This window comes from Mastomys coucha, unplaced genomic scaffold (genome assembly GCF_008632895.1).
Source record: "Mastomys coucha isolate ucsf_1 unplaced genomic scaffold, UCSF_Mcou_1 pScaffold13, whole genome shotgun sequence".
In the NCBI taxonomy this organism is placed as follows: Eukaryota; Metazoa; Chordata; class Mammalia; order Rodentia; family Muridae; genus Mastomys; species Mastomys coucha.
Window position 1 is genome coordinate 33,395,305 of NW_022196895.1, and position 18,482 is coordinate 33,413,786.

Genomic DNA, 18,482 nt, shown 5'->3' on the forward strand with positions numbered 1-18,482 from the left:
AGTAGTATTCCATTGTGTAGATGTACCACATTTTCTGTATCCACTCCTCTGTTGAGGGACATCTGGGTCTTCAAAACTTCTCAGCTAAAAACTAGAATATTAATTCAATTGACATATATCTCCATATATGGAGATATACATATCATGGTCAAGAAAGATTACCCTAGGACTAAAACATCTGTCCATATTCAAATTAAATCAATGCAATGTACCTTATTAAAATAATGGATAAAACCACACAACTATTCCAATAAATGGAAAGAAGCATTGTAGAAAATGCAACACTTTTCCATAATAATAAAGCACACCAAGAGGTGGGAACAGAATGAAAACTCTTCCATCTAATAAATGCAGCTACAAAACACATAACATCCTATTTAACAGTGAAAAAATACAAAGTAAGGATGTTTGATTTCATTGCTTCTATTTAACATTGTAGTGGAAGTTCTAGCCATTGCAAATAGGAAAGTAAAAGAAAAAATTATTCAGATTGAGAGCTGAAAAAATAATTGCATATGATGCTGCCTTATTTAAACAAAATGAAATGGAAAAAATCCAGACTTCACTAAAGAAGTAGGAGATGCTATAGCAAGCACTGAAGGGCATTTCTGAAACAAGTTTTAAAAGTTTTAAGTAATTACATGTTCATGGACTGAAAGATTTAATTCTGCACAAATGGTTGTATATTCAGTTATCAACACTCACTAGAAAATTCTAGTTAACTTTTGACAGATATTACCAGGGCAACTCTAAAATTCATATGAAAATTAAAGGAATCCTGAAATAGAAAAACAAAGTTGAACGAGTCATAACTCCTGATTTAAAGAGCATTCTAACTTAGGGATTACACATTTGAACATGTGGTCTGTTACACATGTAAGTAATATATTTTATCTAGCATATACCAGTATTTAATGAAATTATTAAAAGACCTTTATATTTTCTCCAGTTATGCTTAAGGCTCTTGCATACATAATACTAGAGAGTAGTTAAAGTGCCATTTATATTACAAAAATATTTCAAGTACCATCTTTTATTTAATCACTTATGATGTAATCGATCATAAAAAGTCTTTCACCGTAGCAACCTTATCTGAGTGAGAAATAATTTTTTAGGTGATTTATACTTGTTGTCTTAGCTAGGATTTCTGTTGCTGTGATAAAACATTATGACTCAAAGCAAGTTGGGCAGGAAAGGGTTTATTTACCTCCACATCACTGTCCATCATTGAAGGAAGTTAGGACAGGAACTGAAGCAGGGCAGGAACCTGTCAGCAGGAGCTGACGCAGAGGCCATGGAGGGGTGCTGCTTACTGCCTTGCTCCTCATGGTTTGCTTGGACTGCTTTCTTATAGAGCATCCCCCAAAATGGGCTCCACCCCTATCAATCACCAACTAAGAAAGGGTCTAACAGTTTTGTTTATAGTCAGATCTTACAAAGGCATTTTCTCAATTGAGGCTCCCTTCTCTTAGATGACTATGATTAGTATTAAGTTAACATAAAAAACAGCTGCCATACATCATATAAGCTCCCAAAAATATATTTTCTGATAAATTTAGAGAAATAATTCAGAGCATAATATTTTAGGGGTCCCTTCTTGTTGCTTGATTTTTAACTTGAAGCATTTATTGGCTCTAATGTTATTTAAAAATACCTACACATATATGTTTTATATACCAAGATTGAGAATAATTAATTATATGTGTCTTACCAACAAAACTACTGATTTCTAAGTTGGTCACTATTCCTTCTGGCTGGTGATTACTTCTGAAGACAGATAAAGAATTTTAAAGAATCTAATAATGGTGAAAACTTGAGTACAGATTACATGCCACCCCTGCACACAAACCAAGGCTGAAGTCTGGCTTTACTGACAATTTTGTACAAATTATTTGCCCTTCTAATTCTACTTGGGCCTATAAGAGATTGTGTAACTACAACACGACCTCACACTCTACTTTTCTGTTTTACATGGCAAGTGACATTGGGAAAATCATTTAAGCCACATCTCAGTTTCTTCATCTCTATACATCATGGACAATGCTAAGACGAATTTCACAGAGTCGATGGGAAAGGAAATGAATTAATATGTAAAATGTTAATAATGTTAATTCTTCCCATGTGGTGACATACATTGTTAGTATTACTGAGATTTTATTTGTTTTCGAATTACAAAAGGAGCAGGAAATAGGTGATCTCAAAAATTCTTTGTCAGGGAGGGAACAAGGTTATTTTCTTTTTCCTTTCTTTTTTTTTCGAAGGAGAAACTGGGAAAGGAGATATCATATGACATGTAAATATAGAAAATATCTAATAAAAGAAATTTATATTGGGAAAAAAAAGCCTTTGTCAACATGTAGAACTGGGAAAATAAAATGGAGTCTTTTTTTTTTCTCTGAACTCTTTAGGCCTAACTAGAACCTGCTTACTATGTTAGGAACTTTTTTGCTCAGGAGACTTCCCTTCATTTTAAAATGACAGAAAATTTGTGCTTATTCTTTTGTATATTTATTTTATATTTTCGCTGTATTTGAGATTGGCACCCCTGCAGGTATAAATGGAACTACTTTAGTACATTTATTTATTCAACTGATGCTTGTCCAATGCTCATTATAATCCATGTTTTCCAGTTCCAGAATGAGAGAGTAGCAGCATATTTTAGCAACAACTTACTCAAAATAAATCAGAAATTAATTCAATTACTTAATGAAATAAGATCCAAAAGCACAGGAAACCCTACATAAGAAAGACAAAAGATGGAGTTCTGGAATTTTCACCCCAGTGTAGAAAAATAGAAGCTATACTTAGAAAAATAATGTCTTTTTTAGGGATAATGTGGTATAGATGACTTGAAATTTTTTGCATCGCTCAAAAGTTCTTACATCAGAAGAAAACACTTCTAACTATTATGAAGTGAATTCGAAATTAAGGATTTAATTCACTTGGTTAGATTATGCAAAATACAAAAGTATTGTCGATTCCCACCAATTGGCCATGTGGGAAAATTGAGTTAACTTTCTTCTTTCGTCCTAAAAATTCTTCTGGCACATACCAAACGATGAACTAACTGCCAGTTATTCAACTTAAAGCAAGAACAACACTTGAAGGAAGGGTAAGCCAGCCTAAATATAGCTATATCCTGAGAGGCTCTGACAGTATCTGACTGACACAGATGTAGAGGCTCACAGCCATCCATCGAACTGAGTGCAGGGTCCCCAGTGAAGGAATTAGAGAAAAGACCAATGGAGCTGAGGGGTTTGTAGCCCCTTAGGACGAACAACAACATGAACTAACTAGTACCCTCGGAGCTCCCAGGGTCTCAACCACCAACCAAGGACTGCACATAGAGGGGTCTGATTGTTCAAGCAGCATGTGTATGGTAGAGGACTGCAAAATCGATCATCAATAGGAGGAGAGGACCTCGGCCCTGTGAAGGTTCTGTGCCCCAGTGTAGGGGAATGCCAGGGCCAGAAAGTGGGAGAGGGCGGGGTGGCAGGCATGGGGAGGGGGGAGGCAACAGGGGTTTGTTTTTGTTTGTTTTTTTGTTTTTTGGAGGGGAAACTGGGAATGGAGAAATTCGCATGTAAATAAAGAAAATATCTAAAATAAAAAAAAAAAAGAAAATACTGTCAATTTTTCAATATGAACGCAGGGTGGCGCTGCAGGCTAAGTTTTGTGAATAACCGCTAAAAGCTTCCTGGTCCTTTGTGTTGCAAGACAGAATCAAAAACGCGCAAGGACAGGAAACATCCCTGAATGAGTTTGGGCTGGGGTTTACGACACGAACAAAGATTTCTCCAGCCAATAAAATAGAATCTAGCATTCAAGGCATTTAGAGGCTGTTGAACAATTGGATGTGTCCACCATGGAGAAGCTGGAGAGAAATCATCTAAACAGGCAAGTGATTCCTTTCATTTTTATGTTGTTTTGGGATCAGGTTCTCATGGTGCCTACTCGGTACTCTGTCTTGGAGGAATCAGAAAGTGGCTCCTTTGTAGCCCACCTGGCCAAGGATCTGGGCCTGGGATCTGGGGAGCTGGCTGCCAGGTCTGCATGGGTGGTGTCTGACTATGACAGACAGCAGTTGATGCTGGATCCTGAGACTGGAGATTTGCTTCTGAGGGAGAGACTAGACAGGGAAGAACTGTGTGGCTCTGTGGATCCCTGTGTGCTGCCTTTCCAGGTGTTCCTAGAAAGACCAGTGCAGTTTTTTCAAGGAGAATTATTGGTCCAGGACATAAATGACAACTCACCAGAATTCCCAGATAAAGAATTGCTCTTGAAAATACCGGAAAACAGCCAGCCTGGTACTCTGTTACCACTGAATTTAGCCCAGGATTTGGATGTGGGCAGCAATGGGCTTCAACAATACACAATCAGCCCCAACTCTTATTTTCATGTCCTCACTCAAAATTATAGCGAGGGCAAGAAATACCCAGAGTTGGTGCAGGACAGAGCCCTGGACAGAGAGGAGCAGGCAGAGCTGAGCCTTACCCTCACTGCTCTGGATGGTGGGTCTCCACAGAGGTCAGGAACAGCCCTGGTTCGCATCCTGATCATGGACATCAATGACAATGCTCCTGAGTTTGTGAACAGCCCCTATGAGGTGCAGATCCTAGAGAGCAGTCCCCCGGACTCCCCAATCCTGACTGTCTTAGCACGGGATGCAGATGCTGGCAACTTTGGGAGAGTTTCCTATGGCTTGCTCCAAGCATCAGATGAAATCCAGAAAACTTTCTCAATAAACGAAGTCACAGGAGAAATACGACTGAAAAAGGAATTGGATTTTGAAAAAATCAAATCTTATCGTGTAGAAATTGAGGCCACAGATGGAGGAGGGCTTTCTGGGAAGGGCGCCGTGGTGATAGAGGTAGTGGATGTGAACGACAATGCCCCAGAGCTGACCATATCTTCACTGACCAGCTCAGTCCCAGAAAATGCTCCAGAAACTGTGGTTGCTATCATCCTAGTACGAGATAGAGATTCTGGAGAGAATGGAAAAATGATTTGTTGTATTTCAGATCACGTGCCATTCATTTTAAAATCCTCTTACAAGAACTTTTACACTCTGGTGACAGAGAGCCCTCTGGACAGAGAGAGCAGAGCTGAGTACAACATCACCATCACTGTCTCCGACCTGGGCACACCCAGGCTCACAACCCAGCACACCATAACAGTGCAGGTGTCTGACATCAATGACAACGCCCCCGCCTTCACCCAGCTCTCTTATACCATGTTTGTCCGCGAGAACAACAGTCCCGCCCTGCACATTGGCACCATCAGTGCCACAGACTCAGACTCAGGCTCCAATGCTCACATCACCTACTCGCTGCTGCCGCCCCAGGACCCGCAACTGGCCCTCGCCTCGCTGGTCTCTATCAACGCTGACAACGGGCAGCTGTTCGCGCTCAGGGCGCTGGACTATGAGGCCCTGCAGGGCTTCGAGTTTCACGTGGGCGCCAAAGACGGAGGCTCTCCTGCGCTCAGCAGCCAGGCTCTGGTACGCTTGGTGGTGCTGGACGACAATGACAATTCGCCCTTCGTGCTCTACCCGCTGCAGAACACCTCAGCACCCTGCACCGAACTACTGCCCAGAGCGGCAGAGCCCGGATACCTGGTCACCAAGGTGGTGGCTGTGGATCGCGACTCTGGCCAGAATGCCTGGCTGTCCTTCCAGCTGCTCAAGGCCACGGAGCCAGGGCTGTTCAGCGTGTGGGCTCACAATGGCGAGGTGCGCACCACCAGGCTGCTGAGCGAGCGAGATGCGCTCAAGCACAAGCTGCTGCTGGTGGTCAAGGACAATGGTGAGCCTCCACGCTCTGCCAGCATCACACTGCATGTGGTGCTCGTGGATGGCTTCTCCCAGCCCTATCTGCCACTGCCTGAGGTGGCTCACGACCCTGCGCAGGATGATGGCGACTTGCTCACACTGTACCTGGTCATTGCCTTGGCCTCTGTGTCTTCTCTCTTTTTGTTGTCTGTTCTGCTGTTCGTGGGGGTGAGACTATGTAGGAGGGTGAAGGCAACCTCTCTGGGTAGCTGCTCTGTGCCTGAGAGTCACTTTCCTGGTCACCTAGTGGGTGTTAGCGAAACTGGAACTGGCACTCTGTCCCAGAGCTACCAGTATGAGGTGTGTCTAACAGGAGACTCTGGGATTGGTGAGTTCCAATTCCTCAAACCCATGGTCCCCAACCTAATGGTTCAGGACCCTGAGAGAGAAGTCAAGGAAAGTCCGCACTGCAGGGATAGCTTTGTATTTAGCTAAGTATGTATTTCCCCAAGTGATGTACAAATGTTTTCTTTTAAGAAATGATCTGGCCGGGCGGTGGTGGTGCACACTTTTAATCCCAGTACTTGGGAGGCAGGGGCAGGCAGTCAGGGCTACACAGAGAAACCCTGTCTCGAAAAACCAAAAAAAAAAAAAAAAAAAAAAAAAAAAAAAAAAATCTGTTTCTCATGAAGAAAGATTTCCACTAGTTTAACCTACTTATATATTTAATAGTGCTGATCGTTTCTGCTTTTATTGGTATAAACATTTTAGGTTTTAATTTGTACTAAGTATATCTCATACTTTTCTCTATATATGAATATCTCTTAACGATTAACACTTCCACAAGCATATAGAAACCAAATAATGTAAAATTTTTGAATATAAAATTATCTCAAAAATCCCTTTCATTTGTGTATGTAATTGTGACATCTCTTTCCATGCAATTTCATCTTTTCAAAGGTAGATTGTTTAAATTACTTATGTTGCCTGGATCTTTCTGTGTGAATAAAAAGTAGCATTATGTTGTGTTCATTTCCAGTAGCCGTGCCCTGACTAGCCAAGTCATAAAATTTAAAGTGTGTATCAATTTACACAAAGGTTGTGACACTTTTGTGTTTGAGCATCATGCATGCTAGTAGTTCTATTTACTTGGTTGTACATGTTCTAGAAGTACTATTGTTACAGTTTTGAATTTTTATTTGACAAAATTAAAGAGAATGAGTAGTTTCTCATCCCATTTATTAAATAAAACTGTTAAATCACTGCTTTGACATAATCTCTTTTAATAATCTCAGAATCAGAATTATGTCCCATTCCTCTGAAAAGGAAAATTCAGGATCACTGAGGATATCATATTTATCATTTTCTTTTTCTCTATACAAAGAAGTCCAGTTATAGTGTAGTGTGTGTGTGTGTGTGTGTGTGTGTGTGTGTGTTTTCCAGACCTTCTCCCACCTTTCAAAGGAGGAAATTTCTCTCAAGGTTTAGGTATGCTGTTTGATTCTGTTCATTAGTAAGTTTCAAACTTCGCTTTGTGTTATTCAGTGTCTTTGGGTAGAGTATATAAATCAACAGAAACCATTTTTGTTGTTAAATCATTGTTTTGTTGTTTAACATAGACTTCAATTACTTTGAGTTGAAATGATGAATAATAAGGAATATTTGTTTGTTACTATGTTAGAGCGTCTGCTTATTTATTGATTTGTAATTGTATCATTGTGCTAATAAGCCTGGTGACCTGGTTTATTTCTAACTGGTTATATGTGTTTAGGTAAGACTACACAAAAATTCCTTGAACTTTTGGAAGAAAATGAGTATTTGAAAAATATTCTTTAATATTTTCAACTGTTAATATTCAACAAACAGAATAATTATTTTCTGTTTCATTGTTATGTCTCCCTTTTCATTTCTGATTTTGTTAATTTGAATACTGTCTCTGTGCTCTCTGCTTAATCTGGCTAAGAGTTTATCTATCTTGTTGATTTTCTCAAAGAACCAGCTCCTGGTTTTGTTGATTCTTTGTATTATTTCTTTTTGTTTCTATTTGGTTGATTTCAGTCCTGAGTTTGATTATTTCCTGCTGCCTACTACTCTTGGGTATATTTGCTTCTTTTTGTTCTAGAGCTTTCAGGTGTGCTGCCAAGCTGTTAGTGTAAACTCTCTTCAATTTCTTTTTGGAGGCACTTAGAGCTATGAGTTTTCCTCTTAGCACTGCTTATATTGTGTCACATAAAATTTGGAATGATGTGTCTTCATTTTCATTAAATTATAAGAAGCCTTTAATTTCTTTACTTCTTCCTTGACCGAGTTATCATTGAGTAGAACGTTGTTCAGCTTCCATGTGTATGTATGCTTTCTATTGTTTTTTGTTGGTATTTAAGACCAGCCTAGTCTGTGGTGATCTGAAAGGGTGCATAGGATTATTTCAGTTTTCTTGTATCTATTGAAGCCTGCTTTGTGGCCAATTATATGGTCAGTTTTGGAGAAGGTACCATGAGGTGCTGAGAAGAAGGTATATTCTTTTGCTTTAGGATGAAATGTTCTATAGATAACTGTTAAATCCATTTGGACCATAACTTCTGTTTCACTATGTCTCTGTTTAGTTTCTGTTTCCATGATCTGTCCATTGCTGAGAGTGGGGTATTGAAATCTCCCACTACTATTGTGTGCTGTGTAATGTGTGCTTTGAGCTTTAGTAAAATTTCTTTTATGAATGTAGGTGCCCTTGCATTTGGAGCGTAGATGTTCAGAATTGAGAGTTCTTCTTTGTAGATTTTTCCTTTGGTGAGTATGAAGTGTCCTTCATTATCTTTTTTGATAACTTTTGATTGAAAGTTAACTTTATTAAACATTAGGATGGCTACTCCAACTTGTTTCTTGGGACCATTTGCTTGGAAAATTGTTTTCCAGCCCTTTACACTGAGGTAGTGTCTGTCTTTGTCATGGATACATTTCCTGTATGCAAAATGCTGGGTCCTATTTATGTATCCGATCAGGGCACAGGCCCAGTATACGTCCTTTTTGGGGAATTGAGTCCATTGATGTTAAGAGATATTAAGGAAAAGTGACTGTTACTTCCTGTTATTTTTGTTGTTAGAGGTGGGATTATGTTTTGTGGCTATCTTCCTTTTGGGTTTGTTGAAAGATCTTATTTTTTCTAGTGTGTAGTTTCCCCCCTTGTGTTGGTGTTTTCCATCTATTATCCTTTGTAGGACTGGATTTGTGAAAAGATATTGTATAAATTTCTCCGTCTGTGGTAACTGAGAGTTTTTGGGTATAATAGCCTGGGCTGGCATTTGTGTTCCCTTAGTGTCTGTATGACTTCTGTACAGGATCTTCTAGCTTTCATAGTCTGGTGTAATTCTGATAGGTCTGCATTTATATATTACTTGACCTTTTTCCCTTACTGCTTTTAATATTTTTTTCTTTGTTTAGTGTGTTTGGTGTTTTGATTATTATGTGATGGGAGGAATTTCTTTTCTGATCCAGTCAATTTGGAGTTCTGTAGGCTTCTTATATGTTCATGGACATCTCTTTCTTTAGGTTAGGAAAGTTTTCTTCTATAATTTTGTTGAAGATATTTACTGGCTCTTTAAGTTGGGAATCTTCACTCTTTTCTATACCTATAATCCTTAGGCTTTGTCTTCTCATTGTGTCCTGGATTTTCTGGATGTTTTGGGTTAGGAGATTTTTGCCTTTTTGCATTTTCTTTGACTGTTGTGTCAATGTTTTCTATGGTATCTTCTGCACCTGAGATTCTCTCTTCTATCTCTTGTATTCTGTTGGTGATGCTTGCATCTGACTACTGATCTCTTTCCTAGGTTTTCTAATTCCAGGTTTGTCTCCCTTTGTGATTTCTTTATTGTTTATATTTCCATTTTTAGATCTTGGATGTTTTTGTTCATTCCTTTCACCTGTTTGGTTGTGTTTTCCAGTAATTCTTTAAGGGATTTTTATGTTTCCTTTTTAAGGCTTCTAGCTGTTTACCTGTGTTCTCCTGTATTTCTTTAAGGGAGTTATTTATGTCCTTCTTAAAGTCCTCTATCACTACCATGAGAAGTGATTTTAGATTTGAGCTTTGCTTTTCCAGTGTGATGGGGTATCCAGGACTTGTTATGGTGGGAGAATTGGGTTCTGATGATGCCAAGTAAACTTGGTTTCTGTTGTTCTTACACTTGCCTCCCACTATCTGATCATCTCTAGTGCTACCTGTCCTTGCTATATCTGACTGGAGTCTGTCCTTCCTGTGATCCTGAACTCCTCAGAGTCAAGCTGTGTCTGTGATCCTGTGATTCTGGGATCCTATGATCCTGAAATCCTGGGTGTGTCAGAGCTCCTGGGAGTCAAGCTACCTCTGAGATCCTAAGATCCTGGTGTGACCAAGCTCCTGGCATCCTGGGATCCTGAGATCCTGGGCTTGTTAAAGTGCCTGGGAGTGGAGATTCTTCTGGGTGTTGTGGGACTGTCTGCAGAGTTAGCACACAAGGTCTGCTCAGGGCACTGGCCCAGACCAGAAGGAACACGTGACACATGCCACTGGTCTTGTGGAGTTCCTGGGTGCTTGAGTTCTGCTGGTCCCAGTTACTCCTGGTGTTGAGGGCAGATGTTGTGTCCTCCTCACCTCTGATCCTATGATCCTGGACATGTCAGAACACCTGGGAGTGGAGCTTCCTCCTATATATTAGTCGTAATCCCTTTTCTTCTGACCTTTATTTCATGCATTTTTTTTAAACAGTTCTACAAGACAGGGTTTCTCTGTATAGCCCTGTCATGCACAATTTTTTAATGATGCTTTGGTTTTCCTTTGGGGAGCCTCTTAAGATTTTCTCTTGCTTTGAAATATTATTATGCTCACAGACTTATATTACATATTTTGTTATTCTTTCCTATTTCAGTAAGTATTTCTTAGGAGTATTTTACATAGTAATTCAGTCTATTTTTAGAAAAAAAGGAACTGTTTCTTGTTTGTCCATTTTCTTTATTATATCTTTCTAGAAACTTTATTACTTGAAATTCCCAGTCTGTTCTTCATAACCCTTGACTTTACATTTTTATTTCTCTTTACTCTGTGAGCAGATTGTCTCTAACTATGAAATCTCAACTTACCTGAAGTCTTTCAATCAACAAAGATGTACAAGTATCTAAGAGCTATGTTTACAAATTTTGTTTCAATGATAATTTATTTCCAGCTTTATTATTTTTAACAAATAAAGATCTCATGTGAGTTTTATATTTGCCATGGGATTGAGTTTCTATCAATTCTCCCTCGGTTCTTCTGATATAAAGCACTGAAATGAGCACATCTTCATGGTGTAGAAGTCTCATAAACATACACATCTATATAATGAACATGTACAAACTTTTTATCAGCTAGCTAGGTGTACATCTACTTTCTGGTTATCATATGCTTAATGTGCAATTAAGTTGTTCTCTCCTGTTGGTAAGTGTCAGTGCAAGAAGAGAAAATTCATGAGCAAATCACTTCTTTCTAATGACTTTTTAAATATTCAGTGGCTTCTTTGACTACCTTTATTTTCTTCCCTTCCTTCTTTGCTCTCCCTCTTGTTCTTTCTTGCTTCCCCATTCCTCTATTTCTAGCTCACTTGTATCAATGATTTAGAATCAAGAGATAAATTACATAAGATTTGTGTGTCTGTTCAATGTATGTAGAATATTCAGTATAAATGAAATTTAAATTTACTCAGGTGATGAAATCATGTGACCTAATGGGCCATGGCTCTCCTGGATGAGGTTATCATGTTTGTCATTCACAATGTATTTATTTTTGCATTTGCTCATCTTTAATACATCAAACTGTCAAAGATTTATGAGGAACAATATTGCATTTGACAATTTCTATCAAATGCCATTTAAGACTCAAAACTGAGAAAAATGTAAAATCTTATCAATCATACCTATTAGATAAAGGTACTATAAAAGTCTACTTCACATGCTGAATTATTACAAGTGTTCACATGAGAACTAGAACAAACATGTAAACTTGTAGATAAGTGAGCATATAACAAATCATCTTGGTGCCCGTAATTCTGAATAGATTATGACATCCAAACTTCAAAAGGACATTGTAAGGAAGAAATGACAAAACTCTTCCAGAGATACACATGGACATGCTTTTTCTTTTGAAAAAAGGCAATCAGATTTGGAGATATGTGAGGCAAAAGTAATTGATGATATGGTTAGTGTCTGATGCACAGCAGTTAGTATTTAAAATTTGATCATTGTAATTCACCACAATAACAGGTAAAAGAGAAAAATAATACAGTTAATCTCAATGGGTACAGAAACTTTACTTAACAAAATCCAGCATATATTGATATATGAAGTGTGTAAATGTATATACATGAGGGTTTTTGAGTATTTAAAAGTATACAATGCCAGGGCCAATAAGCAGGAGGGGGTGGGGTGGTGAGCAGGGGGAGGGGGAGGGAACAGGGGTTTGTTTTAGTTTGGGGTTTTTATTTTATTTTATTTTTTATTTTTTTATTTCTTTTTTTTTTTTTGGAGGGGAACCTGGGAACGGAGGTATTGTAAATAAAGAAAACATCCAATAAAATAAGAAACAAAAACAAAAACAATGACAATAAAAAAGTATACAGTAACCAGATATGGTGGCATATTTTTAGTCTCAGAACTCAGGAGGAACTCAGGAGGCAGGGACAGGTGGATCTCTGTGAGTCTAACAGCATTTTCCATAAGTTGTTCCAGAAAATTCCAGGCTATACACCGTGACATCCTATCTTATAAAATATTAAATCAAACACATACATTAAATATCATTAAAATATACATTAAATACATAGTAAATACCATTAAAGGAAAATTATTGAAATGCTTGCTGGTTATCAACAATGAAACAAGGATTCCCACCATGGTTACTACTAAGATTTTACTACTAGTCCCAACTAGAGGAAAAAGACAGAAAAGAAATAAAAGCCACAGTACAAGAAATAGTATTATATTTTAAGTGGCAAAAGAATATACATAGATATCATGAAAACTCTGCAATCAGAAGTGACAAATGAAGTCTTGAGTACAGGCAGATGCAATGTCAATTCTGTTTATATGAGGAAAATTTGAAAATTTAAAAAACATTTAAAATATCTTCCAAACATATAAACACCAAGAAACAAATCTAATAGAAAGTTACAAAGCAAAAATATAAAACATTATTGAATAATATAGGATATAAATAAATTGAATACACAGTAGTCTATTGGAAGAATTCTGTGGTTGTAATGTTTATCTTTCAAACAATTAATAGATATTATAAAATCTTAAGCAAAATTTCAACATTCTTTGTGAATTTGATGAGCTGAATATACACTTTGCATGCATATACAAAGAGAACATAATAAAGCATTCTTAACCAAAAATAAAATTGGGTATTCTGTAAAGATACTGTGATCTATGGAAGAAGGAATTGATGATGTGCAAGCTTTGTTAAAATTAAATATTCTCTACAAAATATTCTACAATTTTTTTAAAAAGTCATAGACCAGAATGAAATGCTGGCAGAACATATGTTTAATAAAAGGCAGCTTTTCAAAATACATAAAGACTTTCAAGACTCAACATTAAGAAAACAATAACATGTAAAAAAATGTGCCAAAGATTTTAACACTTACAAAACAAGACTTAGAGATTGTGTGATGGCTATTCTTAGTTACTAACTTGGTTAAGTCTGGAAAACCCTAAGTGGGGCACACATGTGAGGAATTTTTTTAGTTTGAAGTGGGAAGGTTCACTTCTAATCCAGATTTTTGGGTCAGGAAAACCCACCTCTAATCTGCTCCACATCTTCTGCTGGAAGTCTTTATAACAGGTTCTCAACCAGTGGACCAGGACTGCTTTGGGGGTCAAACAGTTCTTTCACAGGGGTCACATATCAGATATCCTACATATCAGATATTTACATTAGGTTTAAAACAGCAGCAAAATTACAATTATGAAGTAGCAATGAAAATAACTTTATGGTTGGGGATACCACTAAAGGAACTGTATAAAGGATTATAGCACTGGGAAGGTTGAAAACTACTGCTTTATACAGACAATGAAGAAGGAAGCTCTTCACTATTTGTCTATTTGCTCTTGCCTTGATGGCTAGTCCATTCATTCGCTGGCATTAGAACCTACCTCTTTGGAATTCAAGTGTATGCTTGAGATCATCTGAATAAGTACTGGTTTCTTGCACCTTCCATTTATAGACAGCCATGGTTGGGTGAACTAGACCACAGCCTACACGTAACACTATAGAGAACCCTGACTAATATAGATGGGAAATACACACATGAGAAGAAGCTCACATCAGCAAATTCAAATAATGAAATGCCACCACCCAACCATAGGCAGGATGGCCAAACTCCAGGACTCTAAACCACCAACTGCTGTAGATGACACAGACAACCAAAAACCTTCACAGATGGATCATGGGAATGAAAAGGATATTGCCATTTTAGACGATAGCTTGGCAGCCAAATGAAATGCACTCATAAGTCATCAAGCAATCAGCTTTCTTAATATATATTTAAATTGGTTGGAAACTGATGTTCACACAAAAACTTGGACAGGAATATTTATTGAAACTTTATATGACTTATAAAATCCTGGTAGTGACCAAGATCCTTCAGAAAGGGAAACTGAGAAAGTCTGATGCAATTGCAAAATGGAATATTAGTCAATACCAAAATGAAATGAGCTATCAATCCATCAAAAGGTGTTGAGTGTAGGCTTCTATTTTTCTTTTTCTTTTTTTTTATACTCCTTATTCCAAACCAGCTAATACAAACTCAATCAGATAAAGCCCATACTGGAAACCCTCCTGTAACACATCCTCTAAGTGAAAGCATGCTGCCCCAAATCTTTAGAACAAATTCTCTAGGAATCTCTCTGAATTAAATACTGTTGCAATCCTCATACATTTGTTTCCTGAACTTCAAGGGTGACAGTGGTTTCCATTAGTAATTGCTTAGGAATGACCACTGGTAGATTACTCCTTTTGTATTTTTTACCCTGAAACAACCAGTTAATCATTATTCATTTTCAATTCCTCTGTTAAGTCAGCCAGTATAGGCTTATATTTTTCAAAACCTACTTTAATAAGTGTATGTGAATGCTTTAAAAACTACCTTCTTGCCTACCACCCAACAGAGGTAGTGGAAAGGAAAGGTTAATAGGGCAAAGGAGGATGTGGACCTGTTTAGAAATAGTTCTTTGGAGCAAATCCAATCTGTGTTGTCATCATATCAGCAATTCAGTTCACAAAAATCAGCATAGGTAGCTCAATCCACTTGCAAACACCATTCATGAACCAGCAATGGCAGTTTGATCCAAAAGAAACCCTGAGACTTTGCCAATCTGCCTGAGTTACTCAGAAATGTCAAGAAGACGCAGGAATACTACCAGAAGTTCTTTGATGTGTTTCTCTATACCAAGTCACAACAAATAATGGTCAGCAAAGAGTGGCAAAGTGAACCAAGACCAGACAGCACTGTCTGTTGGGTTACATTTGCATTCTATGCAAACATCACGTGTTCCCTCAAACATCCACTCTAGCAAAACATCACATGCTCCTTTTCTAGGCTGCTTCCAGAAAAGTAATAAGTGTGTGCATCAGCAAAATCATATCTCATAAGACAGTTTCCAGAAAAACATCACATGCCACAACTGCGTCTCCAAACAAACCAGAAATTTCCACTTCAATTGAGAAAACTTAAACACAAATTCATCATATAAGCTAAGCTGAAAAACTCTTACTATGTAACATTTTGAAAAGGCCAAAGCATACAGACAGTGATTTCAAGAGAATCAGAAAGGGATGGGGGGATAAATAAAGAGATTTTGAAAAATTGAGGTCAGAGGAACTACTCTGTGGTGTGCTAAAATGGATGGATGTCATGATAAATTAATCCAAGCTTATATAATGTAGAGTACATAGAAATAATCTCAGTTAAAGTAATGGACTCAGTAAAAAGAAATGTGTTGATATTGAAGCTCAGTTAGTTGTAAGAAATGTACCATTCATAGGGGCTTACAGTGAGGATGACTGGGCACAGCTGTAGAAGTTCTTTGTGCCTTTAATAAATTTTTCTGTAGATTTAAAATTCCTTAAAACCAATCTTTTCATAGGAAAACCTACCCTGAAAATAAGAAAACCTATGAGTTATGAGAAGAGAGCATAGTATTATTTGGTATTCAATGACAAATGGAATCTTTGAGTTAATTCATGTCAATTGTGACATGACAATTGTGACTATCCAGAAACAATGGGGAATGGATCATCTTTTCAGCACAGAATGCAAAGGCATGTGGAAAAATATGGGCCATAGTCTTCTGGACTTGTAAGATTTTACATTGATTGTACTTTTAAATGTGAAAAAATAAAACCAACATTAAAAATACATAAGACTTGCAATAACCTTGAGGATGGAAAGGTTTAAACAGGAGAAAAGTGCTACCCAGAAAATGGAAAATATTGACAGATCAGGCTAAGTTAAATTAGTAACTTTTTTTCACAAAGACACCAGAATAAGGTTAAAGTAGAAGATATACCCTAGGAAAATTATTGACAATATATGTATACAAACAGAGATTATACTAAGAGTTTAAGTTCTGTAGACCAAGCCACCAGGCAAATGCCTCAGATAAACAAATCTATAAAACATTCAGCATATAAGTGGTCAGTAAGCATATGAAAGTTTGCATAATTTCATTAACCACCAGAGAAGTGCTAATAAATGTACACCACGATATCCATATTCACTAGAGTGGTTAAAACTGGAAAGACAGCATCAAATGTTGAGAAGATTATGGAGGAACTGGAATTCTCATGTGTTGCTGGAATAACTTTTTCACATTGCTGTGAATGGATCTCAATCCACTGAGTGCACTAGGCAAGCATTTTACAACTGAACTGTACTTTTATCCCCAGTTGTTAAAGAAATGTCTTTGAGACAATGATCTCATTATATTATCACTTGAGCTTGTGATAACTTGTCTGCCTTCTAAGAGATGGGACTACAGGGGCGACCCACCATGGCCAGCTCAGTACATCATCTACTTTTGGAAACTATTTCACAGTATTTGCTAAAGGAAATGTATTTTCACACTTTGACATACACCATGCGACTCTGATACATATGATGTATGTATTTTTTATACATAAGGCTTGTGAATAATTGTTTATAAGGCTTCTAGTCCAACTTCAAGCCTGGGTCTCAGTGTGGTGGTGCTTGATTTAAATTCCAGCACACAGGAGTCAGAAGCAGGCAGATCTTGGTGAGTTCCAGGTCAGCCTGGTCTACAGAATGAGTTTTAGGAAATCCAGGGCTATGTAGAGAGATCTTGCCTCAAATAAAACTCAAACATGGAAACCCCAAATGCTTACTTTGTGGAGTATATGCAAACAAATAATACAAGCACATGGAAGAATGATACAAAACCAGTAAAACAACATACCATAGATGAGCTTAACAAAGAAAATGCTAGTGAAGGAAAATACTATAGCAGAGAAATATTTTAGTGATTCTACCTGGTGATTCTAGTGATAAAGGTTCTAAGAAAGACAAAAGAGCCTATGTTAATAAAAGCCGGTGCAGTGCTTAGGAAGAGTAAAAATCACTGGATAGCAGGAGAACATGATTTGTTTAGGTGTGCAATATTTATCCATCTAGACTCTGCTTATTGGAATATACTAGCTTGGTGACTCTGTTGTTCTGAACACTTAAGATTGTTGTCCTTTTTATGCATATGTTACATTTCATTGAAAAGGAATTTGGGAATATTCAAATATTTTGTAGATATCCATTGCATTGAATTTATGTATTAAAGTCTTTATGATCAGTGTGCTATTCTGTTCATTTAAAAAAAGTTACATTGACTGAAAATTAGTGCAGCAAATGTGTTGGAACATACGTTTTCGAAGAACTGAACATGAGTAGAGGGATACTTCTGTATCTTAAAAGATGTTTAAACACAGCAGGGCTGAACTGAGAACAGTGGAGAGCTCTATGTGCAACACTAGAGAGGTACACACGGTGGCGCTGCAGTCTAAGGATTTGTAAAACAAGAGGCTCCCAGGATGTCCAAGACGCCATTCCTGGGATTCAGAATGCTGAGTGTTTCCGGAAAGGGGGGACATTTACATAAGATCTCCGGGGAAAGGACTCCTGAAAGCAATTCACAGTAAGATTTATTCGAGGTTATTTCACCAAAATATCTGTGTGACTGAAACTGACAAGATTTAGAAACACTGCCCTTTGGATCAAATCTCAACAATGGAGACAACGCTAGCAAAAACTTCAGAGAAAAGGCAAGTGGTTTTTCTTGCTATATTGTTGCTTTTGTGGGAGGATGGTTCTGAGGCAATTAGCTATTCCATGCCAGAAGAAACTGAGAGTGGCTACTTGGTAGCTCATTTGGCAAAAGACCTGGGGCTCAAAGTAGGAGAACTGGCCACTAGAGGGGCACGAATCCATCACAGAGGAAACAAAGACCTCTTGCAGCTGGATGTAGAGACAGGGAATTTGCTCCTGAAGGAAAAACCAGATCGCGAGGCATTGTGTGGGGCGACAGAACCCTGTGTGCTGCACTTCCAGATCATACTGGAAAACCCTGTGCAGTTCTTTCAAACAGACCTGCAGCTCACAGATATAAACGACCATTCTCCAGAGTTCCCTGACACAGAAATGCTCCT

General features: G+C 37.8%; 1 protein-coding gene and 1 pseudogene across 1 annotated transcript in view; both read left to right on the forward strand.

The window, feature by feature from the left end:
• Positions 1–6,414, forward strand: part of LOC116087040 (protocadherin beta-6-like) — an 18,222-nt gene extending 11,808 nt beyond the window's left edge. Inside the window, exon 2 of the mRNA XM_031365450.1 lies at positions 3,938–6,414. Within this exon, the coding sequence (XP_031221310.1) occupies positions 3,938–6,265 (2,328 nt within the window). The 3' untranslated portion in view covers positions 6,266–6,414. The remainder of the gene's footprint in view (positions 1–3,937) is intronic.
• Positions 6,415–16,990: 10,576 nt separating this feature from the next.
• LOC116087818 overlaps positions 16,991–18,482 on the forward strand; it is a 4,120-nt pseudogene continuing 2,628 nt past the window's right edge.